We start from the raw sequence: 13012 nt of genomic DNA on the forward strand, positions 1-13012 counted from the left end.
ACATAGATAAATCGCATGAAATTTTATATATATATATATATATATATATAATTCTTATTTTAATATCTTAATTAAAATTTACTGAACTCTCCTTTCTTACTTAATTGTTGTTTGAGTCCTAAACCACGCGTGATCTGACCCTTTACGTGTGTAAGATCCTCCTCTTCCCTCACACAAGAGACTCATTCGTCGCTTCCTCCTTCGGGTTTAGCTCCCTTCTTCCTCCTCTACAACAGTGGTGATGCTTCCTCTGTTACTTCAAATGCGGCCAACCCAACATTAAACATACATCCTCTTCCTCACCTTGCCTCACTCGACTCTGTTGCAAGCCCTCTGGAATTCTCGCTGCAGCCGGAGGCATTGTCATTGCAAGCCCTCCTCTGGAAATTTTCCTGCAGCCTAAAATCTCATTGCGTGAAGGGTGTGTTTTTTGCATAAAATCAAAATATACAAAAAGAGCTATAAAAGCTACACAAAAAGGTGCAGTGTGGTTAACAACAGCTTCCGTCGCACTAAAAAAGCGGGGTCACAAGTGTGAGCATCCCAAACAAAAGACGTATCCAAAGGATGCCAGGAATAAAAATAGGCTGCTTTGTTCCATTTTCTTTAGGTAAAAAAGAGAAGAATGTTCTTGAAAAAAAAAAAGAAATGCTAACTTCGGTTCATACCCAAGTTGTTGATGTAGATTCTTGGTCTTCATACTTTCTTGAAGAAGTGATGACATTTTCGTTGTGACCTTCAATGATAATCCCTTTCGTTTCAAACATTCAAGTCTCCACTAGTGAATCAAGGAAGAAGGCTGCATCAAGCACCAAGTGGGAGTTGTCCCAATGTAACAAAGTTTTCCCAGGCGTCAAAATAACCTTGCCATCATCTTCATCCCGAACCACCACTCCATTGTCGGCCTGGGTGTTGTAAAGGAGTGCACCATCAAAGTTGGCTTTTATCCATCCCAAAGGGGCTGGTGCACAAAGAGAGAATTGTATTGCCATCATGACCTGAGTTCTGAAAAGTCAGTTATTTTTTTGGCATTGCGAGGCCACCAACTTTGATAGACCGCATAGCAGTAAATTCTGCCCAATGATATTTGAGATCGGGGGAGCTTGCTCAGCCTGGAAAGGACCTGAGCAAAGGTAGCAAAAGAAGGGGTATTCAGCCCCCAGTGGGTCCAATAGAGAAGGATCTGATACTGGAGTTAACCCAAATCACAACGAAACGACAAATATTGTTGCTGAACTTCAAAGAAAGCAAGACAACTCTTCAACAGAGATAACACAAGAACATGGAAATACTTAGCAACAATAACGAATGCAAAATAAGAGAAAGGACAACAACATAAATGACAAAAATGGCCCCCTCTAGAGGAGGGCGGCAAATCTAGAGAGTAGAGAACAAAATGGGCCAATAGCTGGGACGAGTCGGGAGGGGTTCTGGAAGGTGGTCGACACATAGGACAGCAGTGTAAAGGGGAGTCCTGTTGGACAACAGCATCGTGGCAGCCTGCTGGAGTGGTAGGTCGACTAGAGGACAGTTTCTAGGGGCTGGATAGCAGATTTGCGGAGGCGAAACAACAATCTAGGGAGGCGGGACAGCAGGTGGGAGGGGTGAACAACAAGTGGGAAGAAGGGCGGCAAGTGGGAAGGCTGGACAACAAGCAGGGATGACCGGACAGCAAGCAGGGATGACCGGACAGCGGCGAAAATGGTCGGACAACAGGCTGGGATGTTGTATGGGTGGCAGTAGGGGCGGTTGGGCAATGTTAGGAGCTGGTAGCTAAGAAGGAGGGTGGAGGTAGGGTTGGTTAGGTAAAGGGAAGAAGATATAACGCCGCTTTAGAGAAGGATACAACCACTGAAAAATACTCCACACAGGAATTTGAACCCAAAAATTATATTCCGTAAGCAAAACAATCCCCACATGTATAATAAGGTTTAGAACTTATATTAGACGATGTTGTAAAAAAAAAGAAAATAAAAAAGGAAGGACTAGAAATATGCAATGTTTGTGAAATAAGAAAGAAATTAAAAAGGGAAGAAATAGAACTAGGCAATGACTTATAGTAGGAGATTAATGGGAAAGGAAAGAAAGAATTAAAGGGAAAAGAAAGAGAAGGGTGGCGGCAATTCCAACCTCCCTTGGAGGGACGTCTGATCCAGCAAAAGGCTGGACAGGCCGCCGCTAGGCCAGTTTAGCAGACCTCTTCAAGCATCCCTGCATCAGGATCTATTTAAGAACTTTACATTTAGTTGTTATATGCGTATAGTCTTCCACTTCTTCACAATGAGTCATCGCCGTTGTGCCTGTCAAACAACCATACGTTAGTGGGAATTCCAATCTGGATCACTCGCCACCGGAACATATTTCTTTGGGATGAAGCTTCAACTTATCCAGCCTGAAATCTCCTTGTTGCAGACCCTCCTTCTGTTGAATCCTTTTTCAGCAACAACAACAAAAGCAGCTACAACAACAGCAGCTACAACAACAGCAGCAGAAGCAGCGGTAGCAAACAAAAACTTCAATGCATAGTAGCCCTAAATATGCTCAAGGTTGATGATCAAATACGGGATGAAGATGTCCAGTTCAACTGTGGAGGTTAATTCTAAGAGACCAAAGATTCTGTCCAGATGACTCCTGAATTATCTAATTTTATTAGAAATCATAAATTCAATGGTTATAACTACTTTCAATAGTCCCAATCTATGTTTATGTACATTTATGATAAAAAGAATAGGAACATCTTATGAAAGAAGGCGCAATTCCTAAGATGATTGTCCCCAACCATCCGCATATTGAAGAATTGAGATCATATGATTATGGGTACGTTTGGGGCGGCGATTTACCTGCAGCGCGACACCATGCCGCTGGCTTCGTTTGTTTGGGGCGGCGGTGCAGCCGCGACATCCTGCAGTTTGGTATAAATGCGAAAAGCTCCTCATTACCTGCGGCCCAGCTTCGTCGATCGGCTTTTTACCCCCGTGCCCCCTTTTTATCAGTCCTAACCGCCGACAGTAGATCCCGTGAAAGAAGAGCAAGCCGCGACGGTCGTCTTCCTCCTCTTCTCCACGAAAGGTGAGCTCTTCTCCGACAGTTGACGGTCGTCTTCCTTCACAGTAAGTTTCCTATGCCTCTTCTTCTTCTTCTTCTCTTCGACAGAAATCAAATAACTTGAGAGAGCCCAAAAAAACCTTGAGCGAGGTTTATTTTCAGAAATTCCTGGGTAAATTAATCTTCTGCATAAGCTCAAAATACTAATTTGGTTATTGGGAGTATTGTTCCTCTAGATGGAGCACTGTGTTTTCCCTGTTTCGAGCACTTCGTTTTCCCCTTTTCTCTGTTTCGAGTGCTTCTGTGAAGCTTTCCTGTTCAAACTAGCCAGCAAATGCAATTTTTGAAAAGATTCTTGGCAAATGGTGGGTGCTTCTGATTTCACATTGAACAAAGGTGAATCCGATTCAGTGTGTCCTCTCCGTCAACAAATTTATGCAATATTCTCATTGTGAAATTTGGTGAGAATTTAAAAGATAGTAGGAAGTGGGTGCTAGTATTTATGTTTGCAATGTTTCAAGCGTTATGTATGCAGTTATCTCTACTTTATGCTGATGGGGCAAGATGGAGCTATGAACTTCAATGCCATGTAAATAGAGCAATAAACCCATTAATCCTAAACCCTGATATCTCCAGAGGATTGAGATGATGCTAGACTTTGAAGAAGAGTATTTGGGGAGTTTTTCTTTGTTGGTATTATGTAACAATTTGAAAGATCATCCATCGATTTATTGTTTGCTTTCGTTTACTCCTGAATTTATTTATATCAAAATAATCAGCTTTAAAGCGTTTCAAACACTTAGCATTATAGCTATGAAATCACATTATGGTGATGTTTGGTACCTGAATTTGATTAAGAATTTTCAAGCTTATGCTTTCAATGGAATCACATGCATTATAGCTATGAAATTAACCTGTGAAATAATTCAAACAAATTTACAACAGTAATCCTGTAGCATCTTACCTCATAAGTGAAAAGGGTGGATCAGATAATGGTGAATTCAACTTCATATTAAAAATAATATTATCATTATTTTACTTATAATTTTATTTTTTTTCTTTTTCTTTTTCTTAAGCACTTTCGGTACTCACTGTTAAGTGAGTAATGTATCTGAACTTTTGTTCTGTTTTGAAATAAATTTTTGCTTTTGTTGCTTTTGAAGTATCAAAAATAAATTTTTGCTTTTGAAGTATCAAATATGTTGCTATTATAATTATGTTTTAAACAACTTTACTAAACAGGGGCAGAATAGTCGGTTTTCCAGAAACAGCTATCCCACAGCTGTTTTCACATAGCCGCAACAAACAGGCAGCCTGCTTCCCTACAAACTTCCTCGCAGTAGCTTCCTACGGCAACGCAGCTGCAGCTGAAAAGCTGAGAACCTGCAGTTGCACCAAATATCCTATGTCTTGGCTAGTCAATCCAATGACCACTTAGGTGGGAGAAAATTTTATGCTGTATAAAATCGCCAAAGAAATCTAGGAGAGTGTAAAAGAAACATATTCCAACACTAAAAATAGTGCAGAGTTGTTTGTGATCAAAATTAAACTTTATGGCTTTTTTTAAGGAGAACTAAGTGTCACCTAATACTTCAACATCTTGACAAAGTATAGCTACAATCGGGTATATTTGAGACACATGTGGAAATGTCCACATGATGTTGTTATGTTTAAATCTATTATCAAGAAGAAGAGAACCATCAAATTTCTAGTAGAACTAATACCATAGGAGAATGCCCAAACCACAAGAACAATTTTTATTAATTGAGAAATAGGGTTGCAACCCACACAAATTGAAAGAACATCACCAAAATATTAAAACGGCACAACATACACCTTGAAAGTGCATCCCAAGGGCGGTGGAGATGTGCTGGGTGGATCTAGATGGCTAGCGGGGTGCGACAACAAGGAGGGAGTGTTAGGCGGCAGGTTTGGCTGCAGAACAACGGGTTGGGGGGCTGGACATCAGGCTTGGAGGAGTTGGACAGCAGGTTTGTCGGCTGGAAAGTGGGCTGGAGGCTGTTTGGGAAGGATCGAAGTGGCCGACGGCTAAGGGGAAAGGGAAGGGAAGGTTTTGGAAGATAAAAGGAGATATACAATCACTACCTCGGAGTACGATATAGCAGGAGCACCACCACCTCTTTGGATACAACCCTAGAACAAGGAAAATGATTCCACACAAAAACTCTGAAGTTAAACACAGCAAGATCTGAAAACCCTAGGGCAACAAACATACATTTAAATAGGAGATAGATAAACTAGGAAGGGAGAAGGCCCTCCCCTTGGGCAGCAACCCGGAAAGGCAAGAGGGAGCTTTAGTGATAATCCGAGTATGGCAAGACGTTAGCGGAGCAGGGTGCTGAGGCGGGATCAGGCTTTAATGTGCGACGTTGGTTCAATCGGGCCTTGCTTGGATCAATTCAGCGGCCCCTTGCTTGAGGCGGTTCACCCGCAGCAACAAGACTTGTCGCGAGTACAGGGGAAACCTCGTGTTAATCGCGTGTATGGGGGAAGCCCCGCATCTATCTCCCGGGGTTGAAAGAGTTTCGACTTCATCCGTTAAAGCTTCTGGTTCTTGTCGCTCGTTTCTGGATCTCACTGACAATTACCCTGGCTTCTAAAGCATTTGAACAAATTTTCCTACTTGTGAGCATACCTCCCTATCGATTAGTTTTGGTTTGGTATAATTTGAGTCAGGGGTACACCACTATCTAAGTTCACCTAAGTTAAGTTTCAAATAATTAAATACCTCATATGCTTCTCATCTATGAAGAGTTGGGCCTCAACAAGGTCGAATGTTTGCAAGTGTTTGGTTGTTGGTTGATTCTTATTATCTTCCGGTTGTGTTCCAATAACAAGAGCTTCATACTTGTGGAACACTGGGGGTGGGGGCTGGAAGTGTAGCTTCTTGTGGTGTTATCAGTTGACCGTCACTAAGGCCACCCACTAACATTTTAAGTTCTGACATCTTCTGATCTCTGTGACCTTTGTATGTCTCAACAAAAAGTTCTCCCTCCTTTAGGAGAGCAGAAACTAAAATCTCATCACAATGTGCATGTTTCTTTTGATCATATGGAAGAAAGACATTAGATGCATCCACAAACAAGGGAGTTCCACTGGGGAAGGTGTCGTCGAAAGAAAATTCTCGTCTAAATTGCTCCCCAGTATCTGCGGCGCCCTTACCCAACTTTTCGATGACGCCCTGCTCGGTGAAGTAGATCACTCCTCTGGTTGTGCATTCTGCTTCTACATGTCCAAATCCGTGACACTTGCAATATTGTCTAGCTGTGACAAACTCGCGGCTAGATTTTGTTGGATAGTATCCAAGGTTCGCTTGGTGTTGCGGTCTTTCCACTTCGGAATGCAAAGTCTGCAACTTCTGACGGTAGTAAGTTGGTAGAAACTGGCATTGTGTTTCCCAATTCATCTTCATGTCTTCTCACTCTTCTTCGACCTTTCAAATCACGGTCGATGATAGCCTCCCATTGGATTTCATCATTCATGTTTGTAATCAACCGGCAAAGTCGGCTGATCTCTCGTCGTATGTCTTCCCAGGAAGGCTCGAGCATGTTTCTCCTTAGAGGCATGGCTAAGGTTTAGAGTTGGGAGGTGAGAGAGGATTAAAAATTTAATTTAGAGTTGCTGATTTTGAATAATAGTAAGAGGAATTGAAGGTTAGATCAAGGTTTTTTGGCTATGGTTGGGAATACGAAAGAACAAAAGTTTTGTGAGGTGGCTTGGGTGATTGGGGGGGAGGGGGATGCTAAGACACCCTAGGATGGGAGTAGGGTTAGCCTAGCTTTGATACCAAATAATACTGGAGGAGAATGCTCAAACCACAAAAACAACTTTAATTAATAAGGAAATAGAGTTAGAACACACACGAACTGAACTAACATCACCAAAACATTAAAACAACACAAAAAACGCCTCGAAAGTGCATTCCAAGTGAAGTAGAGGTTGGCTAGGTGGATCGGGATGGCTAGCGGGGGTGGCAACAACAAGGAGGGAGTGTTGGGCGGCAGGTTTGCCAACAAAATAGTTGGATGTGGGGTTGGACAGTAGGTTGGTCGGCTGGAAAGTGGGCTGGAGTCGGTTGGGGAAAGATCGGAGTGGTCGGCGGCTAAGGGGGAAGGGAAGGGAAGGTTTAGCGAAGATAAAATGAGAGATACAATCATTACATCTGAGTAGGATACAGTCGGAGCACCGCAACCTCCTTGGATACAACCCTAGAACAGAGAAAAGGATTCCGCACAAGTTAATTGAAGGTAAATACAACAAGAACTGAAAACCATCAGGCAGCAAACATACATATATAGGAGAGACAAAATAGGAAGGGAGAGGACCCTCCCCTTGTGCAGCAACCATGAAAGGCAGTGACAATCCTAGTATGGTAAGACGTAGGCGGAGCAGGGTGCTGAGGCGGGATTGTGCTTTAATATGTGACGCTGGTCCAATCGAGCTTTGCTAACCAATTCAGCCACCCTTGCTTGAGCCAGTTAACCCGTAACGGTAAGACTTGATGCAGGTACGGGGGAAGCCCTGTGTCAGTTGCGCGTATGGGTAGCTCCACGTCAAGGACTAACTCAGGAATTGAATAAATGTGAGAGGGAGGAACATGGGAACAAAGCCCCTTCTATCTACCTGTGAAGCCTTTGCTGAAGTCAGGAGAGAAAGAGCAGAAAAAAGCTGGTGCTGACCGAAAATGGGTTCACCAAGTATTGAAAGCTCCGCCTTTTACACTCATAACTCCTCCCATGACTCAAAGCACAAGAAGAATCGTCCCACATGTGGTTAGTTATTGCAAGAAGATTGGGCATATGCAAGAAGATTGGGCATATTAAGAGAATTTTCTCTCCAAACCTATTTTCTACAACGAAAACTGCTCTTTTTGTCTCTCTGTGATCGTGGAAATCCCTATTTCCACAGCTCCGCCTTTTACACTCATAACTCCTCTCATGACTCAAAGCACCAGAAGAATCATCCCACATGTGGTTATTGCAAGAAGATTGGGCATATTAAGAGAATTTTTTCTCTCCAAACCGATTTTCTACAACAAAAACTGCTCTTTTTGTCTCTTTGTAATCGTGGAAGTCCCTATTTCCACAATATCGCGGAAATGTCGCCAACAAGATGGCGGGATCTACGATCCCCTGAGGTAGTTGTCGCTCCCGCTTCAAATCATATGCATTTTCAAGGTTAATAAGCATCATGTTAAGATTCCTTTTTTTGCTCTTTATATATTTCTATTAACATCCTTAGAAGTAATTTATTTCAATCCTTTTATTATAAAAACAAATTAATTCTCTTATTTTGATTTATTTTCTTAGCTCATGCTCTGTTTTCTCTCAAAATGCTTTATTGTAGTAATCATAAGTTATTTCTACTGTAATTAATACAGTACTTAATATGACATTTTTTCTAAACTAATGACACCAAAATACTAAAATCATTTTACATTCTCTTAATATTCAAATTTTCATTATTGATTTGACAACCAAAATTTGTTAATCGCCCTTAACACTATCAATAATAGTAGGTATCTCACATGAATTTAGGTTGTCTATGCCATTTTATTGCCGCATGTGTACTGTGATGCCTCTACACGTTAAAAAAAAAACACATATACTGTCACCTTTTTCCTGCACTCGTTTTTTTTTTAATTTATCAGGATTCCCTTTCCTTGTTGTGTTCTATAAAGCCATAATTGGAGTTTAATACTTGTTGTCCAGTGCCTCTTGATTCTTGGCAGCACTTTGTATCAGCACATCAAAGTTGGATTTTACGTTTCTAGAATACAATACGTATAATTTGGCATTTCTGTTATTAGATGCTTGTCTGGCATTTTCATGTGAGTTCAGCTGGTACTCTAGCTGTCAAATGAGGCTCACCTACCATGCAATTGATATACTTGCAGGTATATGGAAAGTGATTTGGTAAAGCTAGATATTCGGATCAATGGTGAACCTGTTGAGCCATTAGCTACAATTGTTCACAAAGATAAGGTATTCTAGAAAATGCTTTGTTGGTTTAGCAGTAAATCATTAAATTTGTTTTTTACATTTTAAATCAAGTACACCTCCTTTTTAAATAATTATAAGCTATCCTTTTGAGTGTTTTCAAGCTTATGTAATGTTATGTTGTTCATTATCTCTAATGGTGTATAAATTTCTTTGCCTTGTCTCTTTGTTCCACCAACTCTTTTTCTTCTCTTTCATTCTTATTTTCTTTTCCTCTCAACTTGTTTTCTGTTTTTCCACTGTATTGCACTCTCGTTGGAAATCGAACTCTTTTGCAGACCGCATAGTGTATCTTGCAAGAAGAAATATGTATTTATCACTTAAGGCTATAATAAAAGCAAATTTCTATGTCTTTTATATGCATATCATCATTTTAAAAAAAAACATCTACTCAAAATATGTTTGTCTGCTTTCACATGGAATAAACTGTTTTTTCTCTGCTTGTGAAATGATGTAATTATTAGTTTACAATTTGTATACCTTGTTAGTTTTTTATCCCATCAACTTATCCGGCATAGTTTTTATTATTCTCAGGCATATGCTGTAGGCAGAGCTTTGACTTTGAAACTTAAGGAACTTATTCCGAGGCAATTGTTCAAAGTTCCTATTCAAGTAAGGCCAATTTCCTTGGTTAAGCAAGTCAGGCAATTGTACCAACTATTTGTGTTGGATTTGTAAAGCATTCCACTTTCATTCTTTTAAGTGCTATATCGATCTGTCTTATTGATACCTCATCAGCCCTCTACAAAGTATTCAACAATAAGGTAGGAATATAGAATTGATGTGAAGGATAATGGAGGAAAAGGGCAGCATAATATTTGTTAATAGAGTGAACCTCATGTATCACTCAACAAAAGTAACAATAATAAGTACATTATTACATTCATCGCGGTAAACTCTCATTCCACCTCTATTTTCATTTTTTAGGGCGGCCAAGGTATTTTTGAATTTTTCAGAACCCATAGATTTCTGGTGACTGCGTTGGGGAAGGTTTTTCTATCCATCTTTGGTTAGTGCTATATATATATATATATATATGTATATGTATATATATAATGACACGTTGGTGTCGTCTTCTCTCGCTATCGGCTCTGCTAGGGTTTCGACTTATGGCAAACCCTACCAATTATTACGGCGTTTCGCATCAAATCCTAGCTGCGCCTTCTCCTCGCTGTGTCTTCTCCGTCATCGTCGGCTCGCGTCTTATGCTTCGACGTTGATTGCAGCTCGCATCTGCTTCTCGCAAACGTGCGTCGTTTGCTTCGCATGTTTGCATCTGCGTCTGCGTCGAATGTGTGACTTATGTCTGCGTCTTCTCCGTCGCCTGCTTTGCACTCTCGCGTCTGCCTGTTTCGCCGCCAACAACGGGACTTTGCAGTAGGAGGCGTCGGCGTCTGTCGCAAATTCTGCTCACACTGCATCCTGCCCGACAGATTCTCCTGCTTCGTTTCGTCTTAGTGTCGGGGACCTCGCAGCAGGTGAACCTCGACAGATCTCTCTGTTATGATGACGTTTCCTTCTTTTTTGGTTTAACCAGACAAAGCCTCATTTGCCCACGTGGTGGGTAACCCTCAGGTGGAGTCCGCGATTGTCTTCCACTCATGCCATAAGGATTGTCGCGATGGTATAGGTGATTGCCCTTTTGTTAAGAAGGGAAGTATGAAAGTGGGAAAGCAGCAATCTTTTTCTCTAACTTAGAATTTTCAACCCTGGCGGAGAAATTCAAGTTTACTCTTATTGGAAAATTTCAGTCGGGGGCACCCGCCTAGGGAAGTTATCAGAAAGAGGATCTTTGTTTTCCGTTTTAATTTTCTCTCTTTTTTTTAAAAGGAGTCGCCAGCTTATCGATCGTCATATACTTCCCCCATTCGAATAAATCTCCCTCCTGAACCATATAAATGATTTGAAGAGGAAAGGAATCGAATAAGAAGGGACATACGACAAAGAGACAAACAAGAGAAAAAGTAAAACGTGGAGAGTCTACGTGCGATAAACCTCGCAATGATATGTTAAGGAATGTCCGCCCAAACAAGATCAGGCGGAGGCAACTTAAACCAATATCCGCGAAAGAAGTATCTACATAGACTACCCATAACCAGAGAGTCAGGTGTATGTACATGTTCTGGGGTCAAAAGCACTCCCAGAGGAACGTGTTCCTACTGGTTAATTACATCTTGGGGGATACCCAAGAATACTCTCGATAAAAGGAGTTTCGCTTCATATTATCATAAACCTGAGGTATATGCAACCAAAGGAAGGTTATTCCGTATGGGAACAGTCTCAATGATTCAAAGCTCACGCTAAACAATCGGGCAGAGAATGAGTCTCTGACATCCCGGAATGGATAGCAGCTTATCAGCACATGAGGCCCACGAAAGCATTATACCGGGCCTCAAGCCAATCCTTGAAAGGATAACAGTCTTCCAGGACATGCCCTAGATGCCTATGGTATGGGCAATAGTCAGGCTCCTTCGTCCTCTCCATCTCGTGAGGTTTCTTTGGCGGTGGGAGCTGCATTCCCTGCTTAAGCAGGTTCTTGAGCATCTTCCTAAGACAATCATTCCTAAAAGGATAGACCTTATACTTCCTCTGTTCAAGTTACTGGGATTTCCCTTTCTGAAGAGATGGGCCAGTTTGCTCGGCAGACATGATAGGCTTTTTTTTTTCCCATCAGATGTCGCAAGAGCGATGCTCTCTTCCTTTCTTCTAGAAAGACCCACAATAGGCCTTTTGCCTCTAGCCTTTTCAGTATCTTTGAAGATCAAGGCATCTGCGGTGTCTTGCAAACTAGCCACTTTTTCGATCAAATTTTTGAATGTTTTGATCGTACTCATCTTTAGCAAGACGGAAATAGGGCCTGTTATTTTGCCCATAAGGAATGCAACCGCATGTTGTTCTTGCAACTGGGGTTCACACTGCAAACTCAAGTTGCGCCAACGAATGGTGAACTCCAACAAAAACTCGGCAGGACCCTGTTGGGCCAACAACAAATCATTCAAAGTGACTCGATGATGTGCTCCTGCAAAGGGTTTGACAAATGCATCTTCCAGTTCGGTGAAGGTCTTGAATGAGTCATTAAGTAAATCGGCATATCATTCAAAAGCAAACTCTGTCAAACTAGTAACAAAGAGTCGAAGTAAGAGGGCGTCGTTGTTGCCAACATTGCAACAAAGTGCTCTAAACTGGGCTATATGTTGGCGAGGATTGCCAAAGCCCTCAAACCTTTTGAAACGAGGGGGAACAAATCCCGGAGGGTATGAAACATATTCATATGCCTCGGGATAAGGTCTTCCCCTTCGCACAACAGTCTCACCTCGCTGTGCTACCAATGCAGCCTTGACCTTAGCATCAACCAAGGACTGCAAGTGTGAATCAGAGGAGATATGCTCGGGCTGGGCAGCATCAAAAGAAGCGACATTACCATGCTGAATGGGTAGTAATAGTCTCGATGATTATTTCTATGAACATGGAGTTTCGCTTTATCACTATGAACATGGGGTATAGGTTATCAAAAGGTGATTATTTCGTATAGAATAGTCTCGATGCTTTGAAGCTCACGATAAACAATCGGGCAGAGAATGAGTCTCTGACATCCCTGAATGGGTAGCGGCTTCTCAACTCACGAAACCTACGAAATAACCATGAATCACTTCAACAGGGTTATCTCAATACGTCATAGCACATCCGGACCGTAAGGGCAGAGGACAAATCGTCATATCCCGAACAGGCGACAGCTTATCGGCATCGGGCCGTCAAAGTGACACCAACGAAGTCAAAGGAGCAGAAATGGCTCAATAGGGGTAGTCAAAAGGCAAGGAAAAGTAATACTAGGAGGTAGAGGTAGTCAGGTCGGGGTACCACAAACCCGTCATCCCAAACCACTAAGACCCTAAGTCTACCTGGTCGTGAAGGTAGGCGACCCAACACGGCCTGAAATCCCCGGGCCG

At 41.8% G+C, this 13012-nt stretch overlaps 1 protein-coding gene across 2 annotated transcripts in view; it reads left to right on the forward strand.

The window, feature by feature from the left end:
- LOC110023036 (translation factor GUF1 homolog, chloroplastic) overlaps positions 1–13012 on the forward strand; it is a 147862-nt gene that overhangs the window by 117632 nt on the left and 17218 nt on the right. For both annotated transcript variants that reach the window (XM_020722246.1, XM_020722247.1), the window contains exons 18-19: positions 8963–9050; positions 9600–9677. In XM_020722246.1, the coding sequence (XP_020577905.1) occupies positions 8963–9050; positions 9600–9677 (166 nt within the window). The remainder of the gene's footprint in view (positions 1–8962; positions 9051–9599; positions 9678–13012) is intronic.

The sequence above is a fragment of the Phalaenopsis equestris genome, unplaced genomic scaffold (genome assembly GCF_001263595.1).
Source record: "Phalaenopsis equestris unplaced genomic scaffold, ASM126359v1 Scaffold000206, whole genome shotgun sequence".
NCBI classification, from domain to species: domain Eukaryota; kingdom Viridiplantae; phylum Streptophyta; class Magnoliopsida; order Asparagales; family Orchidaceae; genus Phalaenopsis; species Phalaenopsis equestris.